Genomic DNA, 18,429 nt, shown 5'->3' on the forward strand with positions numbered 1-18,429 from the left:
TCTATCTGCCGCGTAGAGGCCTCTGGTCTGGTCTGGTCTGGCGCCTCGAGTGCCCGCCACCATCCGTGGCACATCGACATCGATGTCGACTTTTGGTCGACGGATGGGGCTCCATGCGGTTAAAAGTTAAGCCCCCTCCCCCTCCCCGTCCCTGTCCGGCTACGGCTATGGTTCCGACTCCGCGACTCCGCTTCTTAGCAGCCATGGCCCCATCTCTGGCACCATCTCTCTTCATCTCCATTTCCATCAGCGTTTCCATTGCCATGTAATTGACGCCACCGTTGCCAGGGCGCTTCTCCTTCTCCTCCTCCATTTTCTTCTTCTTGTGTGTGTGAGAAAATTTTTCTTCCTCTCGTTTTCTTGAGTTCATGAACTTTGCCTCTTTTTTTTTTGTTCTTAAATGTTCTCTCACTTTTGTGCGCGCGACTTTAAGTGTTTCTTTTTCGGTAGCCGAAAACATTTATGTGAATTAAAGCCGAAAAAGATCAAGATTTATTTTTATTTTGGATTTAAATTTTATGTTTTAATGGGGGGGACGCCACATAGATCTAAAGATTAATTAGGCAACGAAAACTGGAAGAGCCAGTATTTCTATATGTACTGGGAATCGGTTGGATTTTAATTATAAGTGATACGAGTGTTCCAAAGATTAGATCATTTGATTAATTGTTGAATTTGTTTAATCGAAATTTGCCTAATTTTTTGTGTTTTCATACACTTAGTCGGAGTATTCTAATTTGGTAAAACACTCGGAGAAAAATGGCATAGTAAAAATAAAAACACAGCCATATTTAAATGAAATATTCGGGTTTTAAATTTGGAAAAATTTGAAATTAATTGTGAAGTGTAACATAAATGTTTTAAAAATATGTGTTTTTGATGCGTTTTTGTTTTTATATAAATTCATATAAATTTAAAACATTAAAAAAAAAATAAATATAATATCTTAAACTTGTGGGAAATACATTTAATCTACATATGTATATGTATATGAAATACATGTGAATATGAACTATATTTTAATTTAAGAATTAATTATCATTTTTTTTTAAATATGAAATGTTTTTATTTAAAATATGAAATATATTTATTTGAAATAAAAAATATTTTATTTAAAATATGAGTCATATTTTATTTAAAGTATGAGTCATATTTTATTTAAAATATGAGATATATTTAGATCAAATACTTTCATATTAATGTTAAAAATGTAAGTGAAAGCACTTTCTTTTTTTAATTTCCTTTCTCACGGTGCAAATCGATGGGTGTATATCATTTTTAAATCGAAGGTTGCAGAAATCCTGGATCCTGGAAAACCGAAATCCTTTAGGTAGTATTTTAGAATAGAGTGGAATACAGGGTATCTGTAGGCCAAGAAGAATCCAAATCAAGACATAAAATACGCAGCAAAGTAGAGTTCCATCGCGTTCGTGAGAGCGAGAGGCCATTAAGGTTGTTGCTGCCAGAGAGAGAGAGAGAGAGGGAAAGAGAGGGAGCGATAAAAGGAAGCATTAAGGGAATTGCTCTGAGAGAGTGCAATGGAATGCAATTTTAAATTGCGAGAGCGTGTGTTCGTAGTGCGTGAGTGGAGGGGGAGGTGGAGGTGGAGGAGGAGGAGGAGTAAAGCTCCTAGTAGATAAATTCATTTGAATGAAGATCCACAGATAAGGCAATTCGTGACTGCCCTGCCCTCCAGGCACACACGCACAAGGTTTTTTCCTTCGCATTGATTATCTCTCCCCAGAATGGTCTTTATTTTAATCAATTTCAAGGCAAAAACAACTGAAATTGAATCAAAATCATAATTAAAATCGATTTCCAATGGGAATTTATCGTGCATTTTTAATCTCCAAATGCCGAAATTCCATTCCATCTTTGGTTCTGTGCTCGAGTGAGTTTTCTCCAAACCCGTTCGACTTTAAGGCTTAAACCGTAAGATACAGTACTTAATCGATAAAGCGGAGGGGCGGGGTAGGGGGGCTGCTGTGTTCTCCTGCTATTTTTGGCTGGCGACTGCATTGTTGTTAATGTTTTTTTTTGTCCCTCCTTTTTTTTCGTGGTGGGGCTGTGGCTTTTGTTGTTGTCATTTCTTGAGACGCTGCTAATTTATTTGGCTGTTAATTAAAAATCAACGATCATGATGCCCGATGACGCCTGCCGTCGGCCGTCAGCTGCCGCCTGATGCCACCGATTGATAGATTGAGAGATTGAGAGAGGCATTCAACTTGAACTCGGCTATTAGGCAAACGAGATTTTTTTGGGACTGGTTGCTGCAATTTACAGTTGTTCGACAACTCCAACAGACCCCTCCCCCCCCTGATCCATTACCCCTGCCCACCCCGAGTCATTGATTGCCGAAAGCCAATGAACGACGTCAACTACCAAAAAACAACAACATCATAACTTGGCCAAAAAAACAATCAATAAAAAGAAGAAAAAAAACAAGCTAAAAGCCGGCTCGGGTAACGCACAGTGACCGCTCAGCTCTCACTGCAACGCCGCACCGCCCCACCCCGCACCCCGCCCCGCCCACTGCCCGCTCCTTGGTCTCATCCTCCTTGCAGCTTTATGAAAATTTTGCACACAAAATGGCGTCGATTAGCGTTAATCAATTTGCCAAGTCCGTTGTCTCCCCAATGCCGTCTCTGCCCCTGCCCCTGCCCCTGCCTCCGTCTGGTGTTGTTGCTTCATATTCTCGGACACAGATCGTAAAAGTGGCACAAGGTCTGGTTTTTCGTTGTTGTTTTGTTTTCGGGTTTTGTCGGTTATTGCATGCCCGTATATCTGCCAGATACAGATACGGATACAGATACATTTACAATCACAACGGATGTATCTTATAACGCACAAACACATGCGTACAAAAGTGTAACGGCCAAAAGCGGATCAACTACTTTTGCGCGCTGGCGTGTTAATGAAAAATGCGTTGGCCCGAAGGCAGAAACGGTGACAGCCACAGAGCCACCAGTTGGAGGAGGGGTGGAGGTGTCAGACATGTCATGGCGAGAGGCTTGAGGAGTCTGCAAGAGACAGCGTCGGAGCCCCCAACGGAGCCCCCAACGGAGTTCATCAACTGAGGAGAAAAACCTTGTCGCCACAACGAAACGTGTTCCAGTCCTGCAGCTGGGGGGGGGGGGAACTAGTCTACTCCAGAGAGAAGATTCCCCCCCCCCCCCCCCACACACTCTTCTTTTGGCCACGCACGAAAGTTGTTATCGCTGCCACAGTTAGGGGCACAAGTCCGTGTCTGGCTACTGGCAACCACTGACTGAGTTGTGCTACACTTGGAAAAAAAACTTTGTTCAAGTGGTATTTCCCAACCCAAGGCAATGCAAAACTATCAAGATTCTCCCCCTCTTTTCGCCCCGTGTAGGACCAGGGGGCAGTACGGTGGCGGAGGGAGGGGCGTGTCTCTCTATCGGTCAGTGGTTGTCCCCCCCCTCCCCGTTCCCAGGGGCGTTTGAGACTGTTTTTTTTCCCCCCTCTTCCGTTTCTGTTTCTGCTTCATTTAGGTACATTTTGATGGTGGGTTTCCCCATGGCATCGCGTGGCCTAATGTTTGCTTTTAATTATCAAATCATCACATGATCATTACACTGCCGACAATGGAACAATCATTGCCATAATTATTATGACGCTTCCTGGGGGCCATTTAATTTCACAATTTATTTGTACGCATTTTTGCATATTTACAAAGCATTTCTCGACTTTTCGACAGGAGTAAACAAGCAAATATACAAACAACCAAATATCCTCCATTGTTTATTATTGAAAGCAGCCTCTTAAAGGAGTGCAATTTTGTGAAGAGCATTTTTGTTCTTGTTTGTGATTCATTTTGTACGAAAATACATATTGTTTGCTTGAGTTTTGTGTGTGTGTGTGTGTGTTTTTTTTTTGTGGGTGAAAGTGTATTCAATATAAATTAATTTCTGTTTCTCTCGAAAGGGATGCAACAATTTCTCTTACCAAATTGATTTTCTATGATTTTTCTTGTTTCCTCTTCCGCATAAGCCATGGCAGCCCTTTAGGTCGATAAATCAGGCAATAAAGTATTTCATTGTTATCGCGGTGAAGCGCGCCAAACCCCAACCCCACAACCCCCAACCCCAACCCCAATCCATCCTGAAATCCAAATGGTTTCCGCTCGAGCTTCCTTTCACCTTTCGGATTCAATTAACTGCAGCGCCAAATGGCACAGAGACAATCTGCCCAAACACAAAAATTCGTTAAGCAAATTGAAAAGCGTGGGAGATGCTGTTACCCTGATCCCCCCACCCCCCCACCTCCCCCCGCTGCGACGGCAAATATTTGCCATCAACATTTTTGCACGCTAATTTCCTCGGCAAATTTTCGGGGGCTCTGACATCACGCGCGCAACGCATAAAGATTGCGGGAGGGGGGGGGGGGGGGGGGGCGAATGGGGGGGAGAAAGAGATAGATATTTCAAATTGTAATAAAAATAAGAAAGGACTTGTGGGGATACAGGGATCGAATGAGGAGATACCCTTGCCGTTGAAACGTGGGGGAAATCGAAATTTGGAAATTAATCGAGGGGATATATATTGATCCGATGGGGTAGGAATATATATCGAAATCAAATGTTTATTATCTCAAGGATATGGTAATAGAGGATGCAGTAATCTTCTCTTCAGTAGAGCAAGAGATGCCCCAGTCTCTTGTGGCAATCATGGTACCCTCCTTAAAGCAAGGGTACCCACAAAAAGAGAGCACAAAGCTGTTGCAGTTCAGTAGACACAGTGTGGGGTGGGCTGGGGGGGAGGGGACCGGAGGAGCTCTGAAATTTCGTCACATATTTTTGCGTAAATTGCCGGAAAATCGCAAATCATTGAAGATAAACATCCAGAAGTCAAGAAATGAACAGAAGCCAAGAGGGGGGGAGTACGGCTAGAGAGGGCTAGGGAGGGCGAGCCCAAAGATGGGCTAACAGGAGGAGACAGCCGGGCGGAAAGGGCGAGAGGAGGAGGAGAGAGGCCAACCGCGGAAGCAAATATCGAACAATGTTGAGCAAACACTCACTCAAACAGACACACTGACAGGTTCTGTGTGTGTGTGTGTATGTGTGTGTGTGTCTGTTTGTGGGAGTGCGAGAGTGCAAGGCAAAAAAGAAACAGAAACAGCGAGCAGCGAGTAGCGGGTGTGTAAGGGAAGGCAGATCAAACAGACGAAACGTCTGGCGGCGGCAGAGCGGCGTAGGCAGAGGCGGCTCGGCTCGTCGCGTCTCGTCTCGGCTCTTCTCAGTACTGCGGTCCGTGGCTGTCGACGCCGCCGTCGAAGCCAATAAAAACGGGCGAAGAGTGGGAGATGGAAAGGCAGAAGCGCTGCCTGGCTTAGGAGTGGGGGGAGAGGAGTGCAGCACTGAAGGTACAGGAAACGCTGTCCAGAGTAGAGGGAGAAGAGTGCAATTGGTGCTGTCAATAGAAGAGGTTTCGGGGGTTCCCAGAAGCTACGGAAAAAATACACACCGAGGGATAGAGCGAAAGGGAGAGTGCAAACGTTTTCGCAACGCTTGAATTGTCAGCAAAGAGAGTGGATGGGGGCGACTGTGAGAGGCCACCGAAACTCAGTGCAACAAGCAGTGTGCCGTGCCTCGCGATTCTGCCGCTTTCAACGCAACAGAGAAGTAGGGGGGGGGGGGGGGGGAGAGCACAGAATACATCCAACATTAGGTATCCCTCCATGCATAACTCCCGGACCAGAATCTGTCGTTTATAAATATTTATAAAGCTAACTGAAAGGCAGATTATGCTCCACATCCTTGAGTGACTTCCAGGAACGAGAACGACGGCCCGACCCGACCCGACCGTGCAGCCAGCAGCTTAGATTTTGCGTGATTTTTCTGCGATTTTTCACAGAGATTTGATCTGTTTTCATTCCCAAGACTTTGAGCATACAGTGAAGGGTCGCTGAAAAGGACAAACTTTTTATCTCAATATCCTTCTAATTAAAGCAAAGCAAAGATTTTCTATGCAGAATTATTCAAAAAATTCATCCCCCTTGATTTAATCAGGGGAAAATAATTTGGGAAGTACTTCCCGAACAACACCATAGGAGAAGAACCATCTACAGAGACTCGAGTTCTGCTGGAAACTATCTTTGGTTCGATACGACAGCGGGAGTACCCGAGTACGGGTATTCCACTTAAGGAAGTTTGCGTTGGATTAAGTTCCACCGAAGCGTGAATGTTCGCTCATGGGAGATTTGCCTGTCAACGGATTCTTTTTGTTACCGCCATCACCGATATCGACTTTGGAGCGCATCTAATCAATTTCGAACAATATTTGGCCAGCCGTTGCGCTCCACCTGGAGAACCGAGATTGAGGCTGAGATTGAGATTGAGCCCGAGTTGGAGCTTGTAATTTGTATTTAGTCGCAGCTGCTAGCTCCTTCGTTCTCTAGCTGTTTAGCTCCCTGGCGCTCCACCGTTCCCCCGCTTCCCCGCTTCCCCGCTCCTTTCCAGCTCACTTCACTTGAATTGAGATCCTGAGCAGAGCAGAGCCGAATCGAACCGAACCGAACAGAGCGGAGAGGAGAGAAGAGGAACGGAGAGGAGCATGGCTTTGGCGGCTGCTCTTTAGTTCCTGATGCTGACTTGGGCCATTAAATTGAATTTAGTTTGATTGCATTTGATTGTAGCTTATCAGAGAGGGAGCCAAGGCACAGAGATTTATGCTTCGTTAACTTTTTAGTGCAATTGTAGCGAAAAAGAGAGAGAGAGAGACAGAGAGAGGGAGAGGGAGGGAGAAACTGGGAGCCCGGTATGTGGCTATGGCTATGGCTTTGGCGCTGGCACTGGCACTGGGATGAGGAGGAGCATTTGCATAAGGCTTCACAAATTTTTAATTAAACCCGCTGAATGATTGCTGACAGTCGTGTGAGTGTTTGAGTGTGTGTGTGTGCTTGTGTGTGAGAAAAGAGTGTTATAAATAGCTCAAAGGCCTTGATGATGGCTCTGATTCCCGTCGTCGTCTCCTCATCCGTCTTGGATGAGGCTGCTCCCTCTCGTGGCCCTCTGCCACTGATGCCGCGGTGGCATAAAGTGCGCACTCATTTTGCCATTAGGCAGGCAGCACCAGCATCAGCACCAGCATCGCTAGAAAACTCTCACTTTGGTCTATTAATGATGATTCGCTCAGGCCCCCGTTACCCGTACCCGTACCCGTACCCGTACCCCTTCCCGGCCTCTGGCTGAGACCCAAACCCCAAGTTGAAATATCATCAAGTTGGATAGAAATGATGCCGCGTTAATTGCGGCTGCGGCCTCCAAGGCGAAATGCAATTTTGCCTTCACTTTGCTCGTTGAGGCGTTAAACTGACAGTCGCCAGGTGCTCTGCCGCACTGCAACTGCCACTGGCCCCTCCCCGTCCCCTCCCCGTCCCTTGCGTCGTTCCTGCCTACCTTTGCTTATCGCCCTAGGCGGCCTGGCCCTGACGCGTGATGCGTTTTGATAATTGCACTGGGGACTGTGGCCAAAGTTAGTTAAATATTATCATATACATACATACACTCGTATAATCGTACAAGTGCCGCAAAGATAAATGTCTACGGTGAAAGCTCCCGTGGCGCGCAAATCGTGATTACATGGGGTCTCTGATGGATTATCCCCGAAAACAGAGACTCCGAGACACTTGTAGAACACTTTCCGTTCGAGGACACGCCAAGTGATTCTGTTCGAGGGGGGCTTCACTGTAGCCTCTTTTGCTTTCTGCTCGCGCCGTTGCACAATTAAAAGCTGTCAAAATTTCACTTTGCCCGCTGCCCGGCTCGCTTCTGGCCCCCTCCCCTTCCCCTCTCGCTCCTTTTACCTTTTGCTTTGTTTTCCGGCATTATCATCGTCATCATCATCGACATCGAATGAACATCGTAATGGCCATCCCGAAATGCCTTTTGATTGTCTTTGCACAATTCAGCGCCAATTTTAAAATCATTTTCACACACGAATGCATCTGGAGAGAGCAGATAGAGATGGAGCGTGCGGGCAGGGGGTGGGGGGAGAGGGCCGGAAATGTTTTTGGCCAAAGAAATCAACGCTTCAACCACTCCCTCCCCCACCCCCGCAGAGCCCTTCACCCGCGCACCCGCAGCGCGCTGATAATGAAGTAAGCGATGTCGCCCTACCCCCTACCGCGCACCGATTTCGCATACCTCTGCCGCCACTGCTCAGTTTACCGTTTCCCCGCCCAATTGAGCCGATAAGCACGCAGCGTGCAGTGCAGTGCAGTGCAGCGCAGAGCAGAGCAGATGCTCCCCTCTCGCAGCATGGCCATCATGTTTGTTTATCTGCAAAGCAACAACTGCAACAAAAGCAAATTCAAATGCAAATAGAAATAAAATAAATCCATTTTGGTCGGTATTTAGGATATCCTATGAACAGGGTGCCATGATTTTGATCAGATGTGGGCCACGCGAGAGAGGAAAGGGCTTCAGAACTTTTCTCCAATGGCTTCACAGCTCTAAAGCTCCTCTCTAGCTTTACGCACAAGCCGCTCTCTGAGAGCGCGCATTATTTACTCTCTCAAGCTCTGCTCAGGGTCTCGACTGCGCTGCTTGCGAGCTGCGCAAATGCCTACCGAAAAAAGCCGAAGCCAAGAGACGTGCATTCTGGGCAGAGCCATCAAGTTGTGTTTTTGTTTTGCGGCTCCTAAAATACCACCATAGAAATGATGCCTTTTAAAGGGTATGTAACGCTTCGGTCACCGAGGCCCGCATTCATTTCTGGTTGTTGCTGTTGCTGGCGTTGTGCGTGGCATGTGCATCGGCTGCTGCTTAATTGCGTGCAACTTTCAGCGGCCAAATTAAATGTAAAGATTGCATTTTCAATGTTCACTAAATAACGCCAAAAATTCAAATATCGACTTTCAGTCGAGCAGGAGAGGGGGGGAAGAGACAGAGACAGAGATACAGAGCACTCAACAGCACTAATAAGATAACAATTTATTTATGTTTACTTGCAGCCAAAAAAAAGCAATAAAACCAACGGCAACAGCACAACCAACAAGAGAGATAGCAAAAGCAACTGCAAAAACCGTAACAGGCCGTTGAACGGTGGTACAGCAACAACTGCAAGTCCGAGAGAGGGAGATTTAACGATTTGCTGAGAGAGAGAGAGATCGGAAACTGCATGCAAGAAAGAGAGCAGAAACTGCAAGCGCAAATCGATCTGGGAACAAAAACTGCCTGCGAAAAAGGTGCGAGGGTCAGCGATTAAGAAGGTAAGACAAAGACAGAATGCTTGATATACAAATTCGACACGTTTGTGCATGCATCATTATGTGTGTGGGGAAGAACGGTAGCCTCTGAGCATAAAGTAGAATAAAAATTTCACAAGGGCAGACGGATTGAAGGATTGAGGGCTTGGAAATGGTTTGCTAAGCATTCAAAATCCCATAAACACCACATATTTGATGAATTTCGGCGAAAAATAAATATGATTCGTAGAATCTCATGTACCGAAACTAAGATCCGATTAAGAATTGTCGGGTTTTATGGTCTGTTTTCGTATGCCCCCCCCCCCCCCTACCAATCTTAAGTAGAGACGAATAAATCACGTATTTTCATTGTTTTGGCACTGATTTAATCAGTTTGGTCTCTTAAGATTTAGTGGTCGGCCATTAAATATGTAGTTTTGTAATTTGCATAAAATATTTGATATCTTCCGCTAAAAAGAGTCAAAGCGGAGTAAGAGAACTAGTTCAATGGCATTTGACTTGACTTCATTGACTTGAAATCTCTTAAAGAAACTATGTAGAAATGTAATCAATACCCCCTTTAATTTCTCAAGTCTCAAGTCAAAGTTGAGTCATTAACAGTCGGCGCGGTAACCATGGCAGTGCAGTGCAGTCCAGTGCTGTGCAGTGCTGTGCAGTGCCTCTCTCATGATGAGGAGAAGATTCGTTTGAGTGTGGCAGAACCGCCAAAGTTTGCGATGCGGTCAGCGAAGAAGTGGCTTCTCTGGCCACATAATAATTATCGTTTAATAGGCAACTCTATGGCGTTGGGCAGGGCGGTGCGGGGCGGGGCGGGGCGGGGCAGGGGTTAGGGGTCACAGTGGAGCGGATACCGCAAGGCCAATCAAAGCGTCATTGAAACGGAAACGGAAACTGCAAGTCAAATGGCAGTCGGCCACAGGAAATGAGGCGCACAAGTGGCCAAGACAGAGAAGAAGAGTGTGAAAGAGGTGGCCGAAGTGCGGTTACTACACAGCGACCGCAAATTAACGCCAATCCCACACAGAGAGAGAGAGAGAGAGAGCCCACCATCAACATTCCTGAGGCCGGGCATTCCCGTAGCGAGATAGTGATATTCTGATGAATTATTAAACGAGTGCCACTCGAATGCAGTAGCATCTCGGAATCAGCATCAGCATCAGCAGCACCACCAGCATCATTTTCCTTTGCCATCTCTTTGTTGTTGGCCAAAAAGTGACCAAGGCAACGTTTGTCAACGTCGTTGGCTTCCGCGGTTCTGTGGCGACTCTGACTTCGACTAGACTCGACTCCACTCCCTGGCTCCTGGTGGCTGAATGAGCGCTCAAATGAACACCGCAATGAATGTGCGCCGCATGACAAATACGTAAAGTTTCTTTTGAAATTAAGCAGCATTTGCTGCCAATTCTTAACTACATCAGCGCCCGAGCCAAACTTTGTCCTCTTTCCCTGCGCTCTCGCTCGCTCTCTCTCGCTCTCGCTCTGTCTTTCTGACACTTTCTGTGGAGCTCTTGGAGTAGTTTTTCTTTTGGCTCGCTGGATGGCTGGCTGGCTGGCTGGCTGGCGAGAGGAGAGCTTGCTCATTTCAAACTTTTGACACAGAAACTAATTTTGGCAAGCGGGCGTCAACCAGTCAACCGAGATGCCAAAGCGAACGGGAGAGTGAGTGGGACAGAAGCGGAAACGGAAGCACCCCCCCAAACAAAAAAAAAAACAACCAAAGAATCAGCTCCAACTGCAATCTCTCTCTCTCTCTCTGTCGCTGTCTTCCTCTGGCTTTTCATTCTCTTAGTGATTGCAATATTTCATTGCCTTTGCGGTTCGTGTGTTGCATACTTTTGAGCGCGATGTCGCTGAGGTTTTGCCTTAATTAATTGCCACAGCTCAAGCACCACACCGCACCGCAGCGCACCGCATCACTTCCTTCCTTCCGCCCCCCCTGCGTTGCCCCTTTTTGAATGCATTTTTCCCTTCTGTGAATTTCGTGCCTGGCATTTTAAAGCATTCCCCTTGGACTTTGAATGTCACTTTAATTGTCATTTGATTTGATTTATCCCCCAAACTTAAGCTCAAACCCCAACCCAAGGACTCCTCCACTCGCTGGGTTTATCTTGTCTTCCGTTGGTCGAGCAAATTAACGCTTCAGATATGGTGCGACGTCTCTCTGAGAGGTCCGTGGTCGGTGGTCGACGGCGGTGGTGGTAGGGAGTGAAGCTGTCAAATCAAACTTCCCGGGACTTGTGCAGATTTATGACATTTTGATTAGGCGATAAGTGTCAAAGCTGCATTAGTATCTCTCTCTCTCTCTCTGGGTTGGGGCATGTCCAGCTAAATGACAAGCATTTGCCTCATGAATATGCCACAATTTCGATGGCAACTTAAACGAGGGGGGGGGGGAGGGGGGACGAGTACGAGTACGTACACCTTAAAAATGTTTCAATTACTCGCAAAAGTGCTGCTTCTCTATGCATATAGAAACGGAAGGAAGATTTTCAAACAAAATTTCCTTGCGAAAATAAGCCATTAAACGACAGAAGGCCAAAAAGTGTACATTTGAGGAGTGTGTGTGTGTTTGCCAATCATATTTTGCTGAAACAGGACACGCCAGGACGGGGGATGGCACGAGGCACTCTCTTATCTCTGGGGAATCGATGCCCAATGCCCGATGCTCGATGCCCTTCTGGGAGCTTGTTGTGTCAATTACATGGCTAAAATGTTCACACCTTTCGTTAATAATGCAAATGCGAAATGCAAATGAAGGTAGCAGCAGCCAGCAGCCAGAAGCCAGCAACCAGCAGGCGTTGCCGTTGCAATTGAAGATATATAGATAGAGATACAGATACAGATACAAATGCTATGGCAGCAACCCATCTAACAGATACCGGAATAGAGCCAAAGAGCTCAAGCTCTGATTGCATTTCATTTTCAATTTAACTTACTTTTATTTCGAGCAATGAAGAAGAGTGGAGCCGTAGCCGTAGCTGGAGCCGGAGCTGCAGTTCCCGGTTTTTGCAATTACCATCGAATGGAACGTGGACCCACAATCTGTTGCGTGTTGCGACCCTACCAATCTTAAGTAGAGACGAATAAATCACGTATTTTCATTGTTTTGGCACTGATTTAATCAGTTTGGTCTCTTAAGATTTAGTGGTCGGCCATTAAATATGTAGTTTTGTAATTTGCATAAAATATTTGATATCTTCCGCTAAAAAGAGTCAAAGCGGAGTAAGAGAACTAGTTCAATGGCATTTGACTTGACTTCATTGACTTGAAATCTCTTAAAGAAACTATGTAGAAATGTAATCAATACCCCCTTTAATTTCTCAAGTCTCAAGTCAAAGTTGAGTCATTAACAGTCGGCGCGGTAACCATGGCAGTGCAGTGCAGTCCAGTGCTGTGCAGTGCTGTGCAGTGCCTCTCTCATGATGAGGAGAAGATTCGTTTGAGTGTGGCAGAACCGCCAAAGTTTGCGATGCGGTCAGCGAAGAAGTGGCTTCTCTGGCCACATAATAATTATCGTTTAATAGGCAACTCTATGGCGTTGGGCAGGGCGGTGCGGGGCGGGGCGGGGCGGGGCAGGGGTTAGGGGTCACAGTGGAGCGGATACCGCAAGGCCAATCAAAGCGTCATTGAAACGGAAACGGAAACTGCAAGTCAAATGGCAGTCGGCCACAGGAAATGAGGCGCACAAGTGGCCAAGACAGAGAAGAAGAGTGTGAAAGAGGTGGCCGAAGTGCGGTTACTACACAGCGACCGCAAATTAACGCCAATCCCACACAGAGAGAGAGAGAGAGAGAGCCCACCATCAACATTCCTGAGGCCGGGCATTCCCGTAGCGAGATAGTGATATTCTGATGAATTATTAAACGAGTGCCACTCGAATGCAGTAGCATCTCGGAATCAGCATCAGCATCAGCAGCACCACCAGCATCATTTTCCTTTGCCATCTCTTTGTTGTTGGCCAAAAAGTGACCAAGGCAACGTTTGTCAACGTCGTTGGCTTCCGCGGTTCTGTGGCGACTCTGACTTCGACTAGACTCGACTCCACTCCCTGGCTCCTGGTGGCTGAATGAGCGCTCAAATGAACACCGCAATGAATGTGCGCCGCATGACAAATACGTAAAGTTTCTTTTGAAATTAAGCAGCATTTGCTGCCAATTCTTAACTACATCAGCGCCCGAGCCAAACTTTGTCCTCTTTCCCTGCGCTCTCGCTCGCTCTCTCTCGCTCTCGCTCTGTCTTTCTGACACTTTCTGTGGAGCTCTTGGAGTAGTTTTTCTTTTGGCTCGCTGGATGGCTGGCTGGCTGGCTGGCTGGCGAGAGGAGAGCTTGCTCATTTCAAACTTTTGACACAGAAACTAATTTTGGCAAGCGGGCGTCAACCAGTCAACCGAGATGCCAAAGCGAACGGGAGAGTGAGTGGGACAGAAGCGGAAACGGAAGCACCCCCCCAAACAAAAAAAAAAACAACCAAAGAATCAGCTCCAACTGCAATCTCTCTCTCTCTCTCTGTCGCTGTCTTCCTCTGGCTTTTCATTCTCTTAGTGATTGCAATATTTCATTGCCTTTGCGGTTCGTGTGTTGCATACTTTTGAGCGCGATGTCGCTGAGGTTTTGCCTTAATTAATTGCCACAGCTCAAGCACCACACCGCACCGCAGCGCACCGCATCACTTCCTTCCTTCCGCCCCCCCTGCGTTGCCCCTTTTTGAATGCATTTTTCCCTTCTGTGAATTTCGTGCCTGGCATTTTAAAGCATTCCCCTTGGACTTTGAATGTCACTTTAATTGTCATTTGATTTGATTTATCCCCCAAACTTAAGCTCAAACCCCAACCCAAGGACTCCTCCACTCGCTGGGTTTATCTTGTCTTCCGTTGGTCGAGCAAATTAACGCTTCAGATATGGTGCGACGTCTCTCTGAGAGGTCCGTGGTCGGTGGTCGACGGCGGTGGTGGTAGGGAGTGAAGCTGTCAAATCAAACTTCCCGGGACTTGTGCAGATTTATGACATTTTGATTAGGCGATAAGTGTCAAAGCTGCATTAGTATCTCTCTCTCTCTCTCTGGGTTGGGGCATGTCCAGCTAAATGACAAGCATTTGCCTCATGAATATGCCACAATTTCGATGGCAACTTAAACGAGGGGGGGGGGGAGGGGGGACGAGTACGAGTACGTACACCTTAAAAATGTTTCAATTACTCGCAAAAGTGCTGCTTCTCTATGCATATAGAAACGGAAGGAAGATTTTCAAACAAAATTTCCTTGCGAAAATAAGCCATTAAACGACAGAAGGCCAAAAAGTGTACATTTGAGGAGTGTGTGTGTGTTTGCCAATCATATTTTGCTGAAACAGGACACGCCAGGACGGGGGATGGCACGAGGCACTCTCTTATCTCTGGGGAATCGATGCCCAATGCCCGATGCTCGATGCCCTTCTGGGAGCTTGTTGTGTCAATTACATGGCTAAAATGTTCACACCTTTCGTTAATAATGCAAATGCGAAATGCAAATGAAGGTAGCAGCAGCCAGCAGCCAGAAGCCAGCAACCAGCAGGCGTTGCCGTTGCAATTGAAGATATATAGATAGAGATACAGATACAGATACAAATGCTATGGCAGCAACCCATCTAACAGATACCGGAATAGAGCCAAAGAGCTCAAGCTCTGATTGCATTTCATTTTCAATTTAACTTACTTTTATTTCGAGCAATGAAGAAGAGTGGAGCCGTAGCCGTAGCTGGAGCCGGAGCTGCAGTTCCCGGTTTTTGCAATTACCATCGAATGGAACGTGGACCCACACCCTGGGCTCCCCTGAACAGGAGCGGAGTGGCGTAGAGTTGTGGGGGGGATGGGGAGGGGTAGGGGGGTATGGATGTAGCGGAGACCGACAACAGCAGTTGGGATTACATTTTCAATATTTTCTCAGCAGCAGGCAGCAGGCAGCATCATCATTTTTTTATTCGCTCTCTTCTCCATTGGCGCTGCGAGGCTCTTGCCCTTCTTGTCATTGTTCGGCCCCCCCACCCCACTTCCCCACCCCTTTTTTGTCCCCTTTTCTCGCCTAGATTCTTGTGCACTATGGCCATAAATTTTTAACTACAACAAGCTCTTGAATGCAATTACTTTTCAATCTTTTTTTATTTTTTGTTGTATTTTTTTTGCGACGAGACCGACCCCTCTTCACACTGTCTATCTGTCTGTGTGTGTGTGTGTGTGTGTGTGTATTTGTGTTCTATAGTTTCAACGCGAAAATTGCTTATTTCAACATTCAACTTGAGAAAAAGTTTCGTTGCGTCTCGTTACGTTTTTTAAAAAATAAAAAAAAACATACAAAATAAAAGGAAAAGTTTGCCATAATTTTTGCCAAGAGGTCTATCACTTTCTTCGCCTTCCACTTGCCCTCCCCCTTCCCCTCTCTCTGTCTCTGTCTCTCTCTCTCTTTGATTGCTTTTATTTCTGCTCTCTTCTGGCCTCCTGGTATTTATTTTAACCCGAGCAAAAAGTGGCTTGAACTTTGTTTTATTTGATCAGGAATCTGACATGATGGCTGGCTTATGCAAAAGAAGGCCAAGAAAAACTTACGACACTGAAATCTGCCCAGCGACACTTTTACCCCCCACACCCCCCCCCCCCCCCTTTTTCCCCGCCCAGAGAAAATGCACTTTTCCCCGGGGGCAGTTATGAAAGTCATTTTACGGCTAAAAAAAAAAAAAAAATCCAGCCATCAGAGACTGGAAGTTGGAGATTAACTGGAGGAAAAAAAAGTATAAGTATCAGTAGAGGATTAGGGGGATTAAGTTTGCAACAAAAAAACGAAGAATTTTATTATTATGGAATGCCGAAAGATTGCGTTTGGAAGGAAGACCGCCGGAGAGCAGGGGTCCTGTGATCGCCTTTCGGGAGATCATTAATGAATCGTGGAAGGAAACGGCAGCTGCTCTTCGACTGGCCTAATCCGCCCTCCTCCCCTCTCCCGTTCACCCTTTGGCTGTGGCACAGTGCCTCAGGATTGTGCATGTCCTCGTCCAGCAGTCGAGCATATGTCCAGCTGCTGTGGGAAATTACGTTGTTTAATGTCTTTTAATCTTTTTATACAGGAGAGAACGGGAGCAGAGAACCGGAGCACTCGTCGCCGGGAGTGTAGTGTATTTTTTGTTGCATTCTCGGTGCATTTGGCAAATGATTTTAGTGGCCGCGTGGGCGGATTAGTGCAACGGATTAAGAATGAAAATGTTTGCAAAATATGAAAAGTTTATGGTCCGGTCGGCAGATTAAGAATGAATGTTTTTTATTGCGGCCAGCAGGGCAGGACGTTGCAGGACAGTGCAGGACAGTGTCCTGGACAGGGCATAAGTCAAAAGTGCCACAGGTAGCCCCACAGGTAGACCACCGCCCACCGTGCTGAAGCACGAAAAAACATTAGGGATGTGTGGGTGGGTGTGGCAGGTAGATCTTGAGGCTGCTGAGTGGTATAAAAAGCAGAGGCAGTGCTGGAAAGGACATCAAACGAACCGAGATCGTTGAAGCAGTGACATTGCAACAGCAGCAAACAAAGCAGCAAGCCGCAAACCAAAAATCCAACAAAATCGAAGATGCCACGCTACCAGAAACTCATCAACGAGGACAGCACCATGGAGACGACGTCTACGCTGCCCCAACAGAAGCACACCAAGCAGCCGCAGGTGGAGCATCGCCATCAGTACCAGCAACAGCCCCCGAACGTGGGCTACCATCTGTATCTGTATCGGCAGCAGCTGGCGCGCCGCAACGTGGAGTACATGCGCCTGTCCAAGGCCAAGTACTGCATCACGGACACCCTGCTGGCCAAGACGGTGCGCAACCTGAAGGCCTGCAGCGTCGACGAGCTGAAGACGGTCAACAATCAGATTGTGTTCCGGCACAAGCTCAAGCATCAGATCCGTCGCCTGCGCAAGCTGCAGTTTCTGGGCATCAAGAACGCCAATCCACAGATGGAGAGCACAGAGCTGTGAGGAGGAGCAGGATCAGCGAGAAGAGCAGCCCTGGCTACGACTTGAGCTTAGCCAGGAGTGAGAGGAGCTCCCTTACAGAGGAGGAGGAGGAGGATCATTCCCTTGGTCACAGAACAGGGTCATGACCTGTCAAAACATAGCTTAAGTGGCGGGCACTGCATTAATCTATATTTAAATCTCATTAGTTCTTTAATTATTTTAAGATTAACAAAAAACATTCCAATAAATCTACAACTAAATGGAGACGCTGTCATATTTTGGCGAAGAGACAAAGGGAGAGAGGTGGGTAGGGGGTTGGGCGGGGGGGCAAAGCCAAAATCCAACTATCGTCTGAGGGCAATTTGTGGCATCAACTAATTGAGTTCTGTGTGTTTGTAGCGCCTTGACATGTGTCAGGACAAATCATCTTTTGGCTCCTGCTCCATTACGTGTCCCTTCCTTTGACCGCAAATTCATTAGAAATTTATTACTGTGTGTGTGCTGCTTTCCTTTTGAAAAGGACTTTGAACTTGTCATCGATTTTGTTAGACAAATGGATAGAGCCAGACCCAGACCCAGACATTGAGAGTCGCCTCGATTTTTGGGTTCATTTCGGTTCGATTGAACGATCGATCGTCCCATCGATGGCAGCATCGGTGGCAGCGTCCGTTTAATTGGAAAATCATTTTGCCCAAAGTGCTTTACACTTAACTTAACACCGAACATAATTATTTTCACTCAAAATAATATTAATAAATGGAGTCTCCCCCACCATTCCCCTTGGCCGGCCCCCTTTTCGGCCATAATAAATAAATGGCGCACATAATGCGGGCCAGTAAGTCAATTTTATTATTGAAATGAGTTGTGCGATGTTCAAACAAAAACCTCAGGCGGGCGCGCCGTCAAAGTGCATGTGTGAGTGTTAACAATTAAAATGTATATGTATTTGTGATGTATATACATATATACATATGTGTGTGCCTGTGTGTGTGTGGGTGGTTGCAATTTGCCAACGCTCAAAAGTATGCTATGAAAAATGTCCAACATACACGCATTAAATTTTCCACACAATCAATTTTCTTGCCAAAAGGAGTGCACCAGAGAGAGGGAAAGAGAGAGTGAAAGCCATATGTTAATTTTCTATAAAATTGATTTATTTACGTACATATATGCATCGACATTTAATCGTTCAGACTTCCTGCTGCATGCAAATTTATATGTGAATGTCCTTTAAGGA

At 46.4% G+C, this 18,429-nt stretch overlaps 2 protein-coding genes across 7 annotated transcripts in view; both read left to right on the plus strand.

Annotated features, from left to right (window-relative positions):
* RhoGEF64C (Rho guanine nucleotide exchange factor at 64C) overlaps window positions 1–18,429 on the plus strand; it is a 126,118-nt gene that overhangs the window by 63,948 nt on the left and 43,741 nt on the right. For 5 of the 6 annotated variants that reach the window (XM_033382495.1, XM_033382498.1, XM_033382494.1 and 2 more), the window contains one exon: window positions 8,974–9,231. The gene's annotated coding sequence lies outside the window, so the exon portion shown is untranslated. Of the gene's footprint in view, window positions 1–8,617; window positions 8,697–8,973; window positions 9,232–18,429 lie in introns of those variants that run through there. The other variant, XM_033382500.1, reaches the window with a different exon arrangement.
* On the plus strand, window positions 16,722–17,456 carry LOC4812256 (uncharacterized). Its single transcript, XM_033382501.1, has one exon. It carries the CDS (start codon window positions 16,815–16,817, stop codon window positions 17,211–17,213), a length of 399 nt encoding a protein of 132 aa, XP_033238392.1. The 5' UTR covers window positions 16,722–16,814; the 3' UTR covers window positions 17,214–17,456.

This window comes from Drosophila pseudoobscura, chromosome X (assembly GCF_009870125.1).
Source record: "Drosophila pseudoobscura strain MV-25-SWS-2005 chromosome X, UCI_Dpse_MV25, whole genome shotgun sequence".
Lineage (NCBI taxonomy): Eukaryota > Metazoa > Arthropoda > Insecta > Diptera > Drosophilidae > Drosophila > Drosophila pseudoobscura.

What these genes read in the sequence shown, in the direction of transcription:
- LOC4812256 (XM_033382501.1), top strand. Translation starts at nt 16,815, where the DNA reads ATGCCACGCTACCAGAAACTCATCAACGAGGACAGCACCATGGAGACG.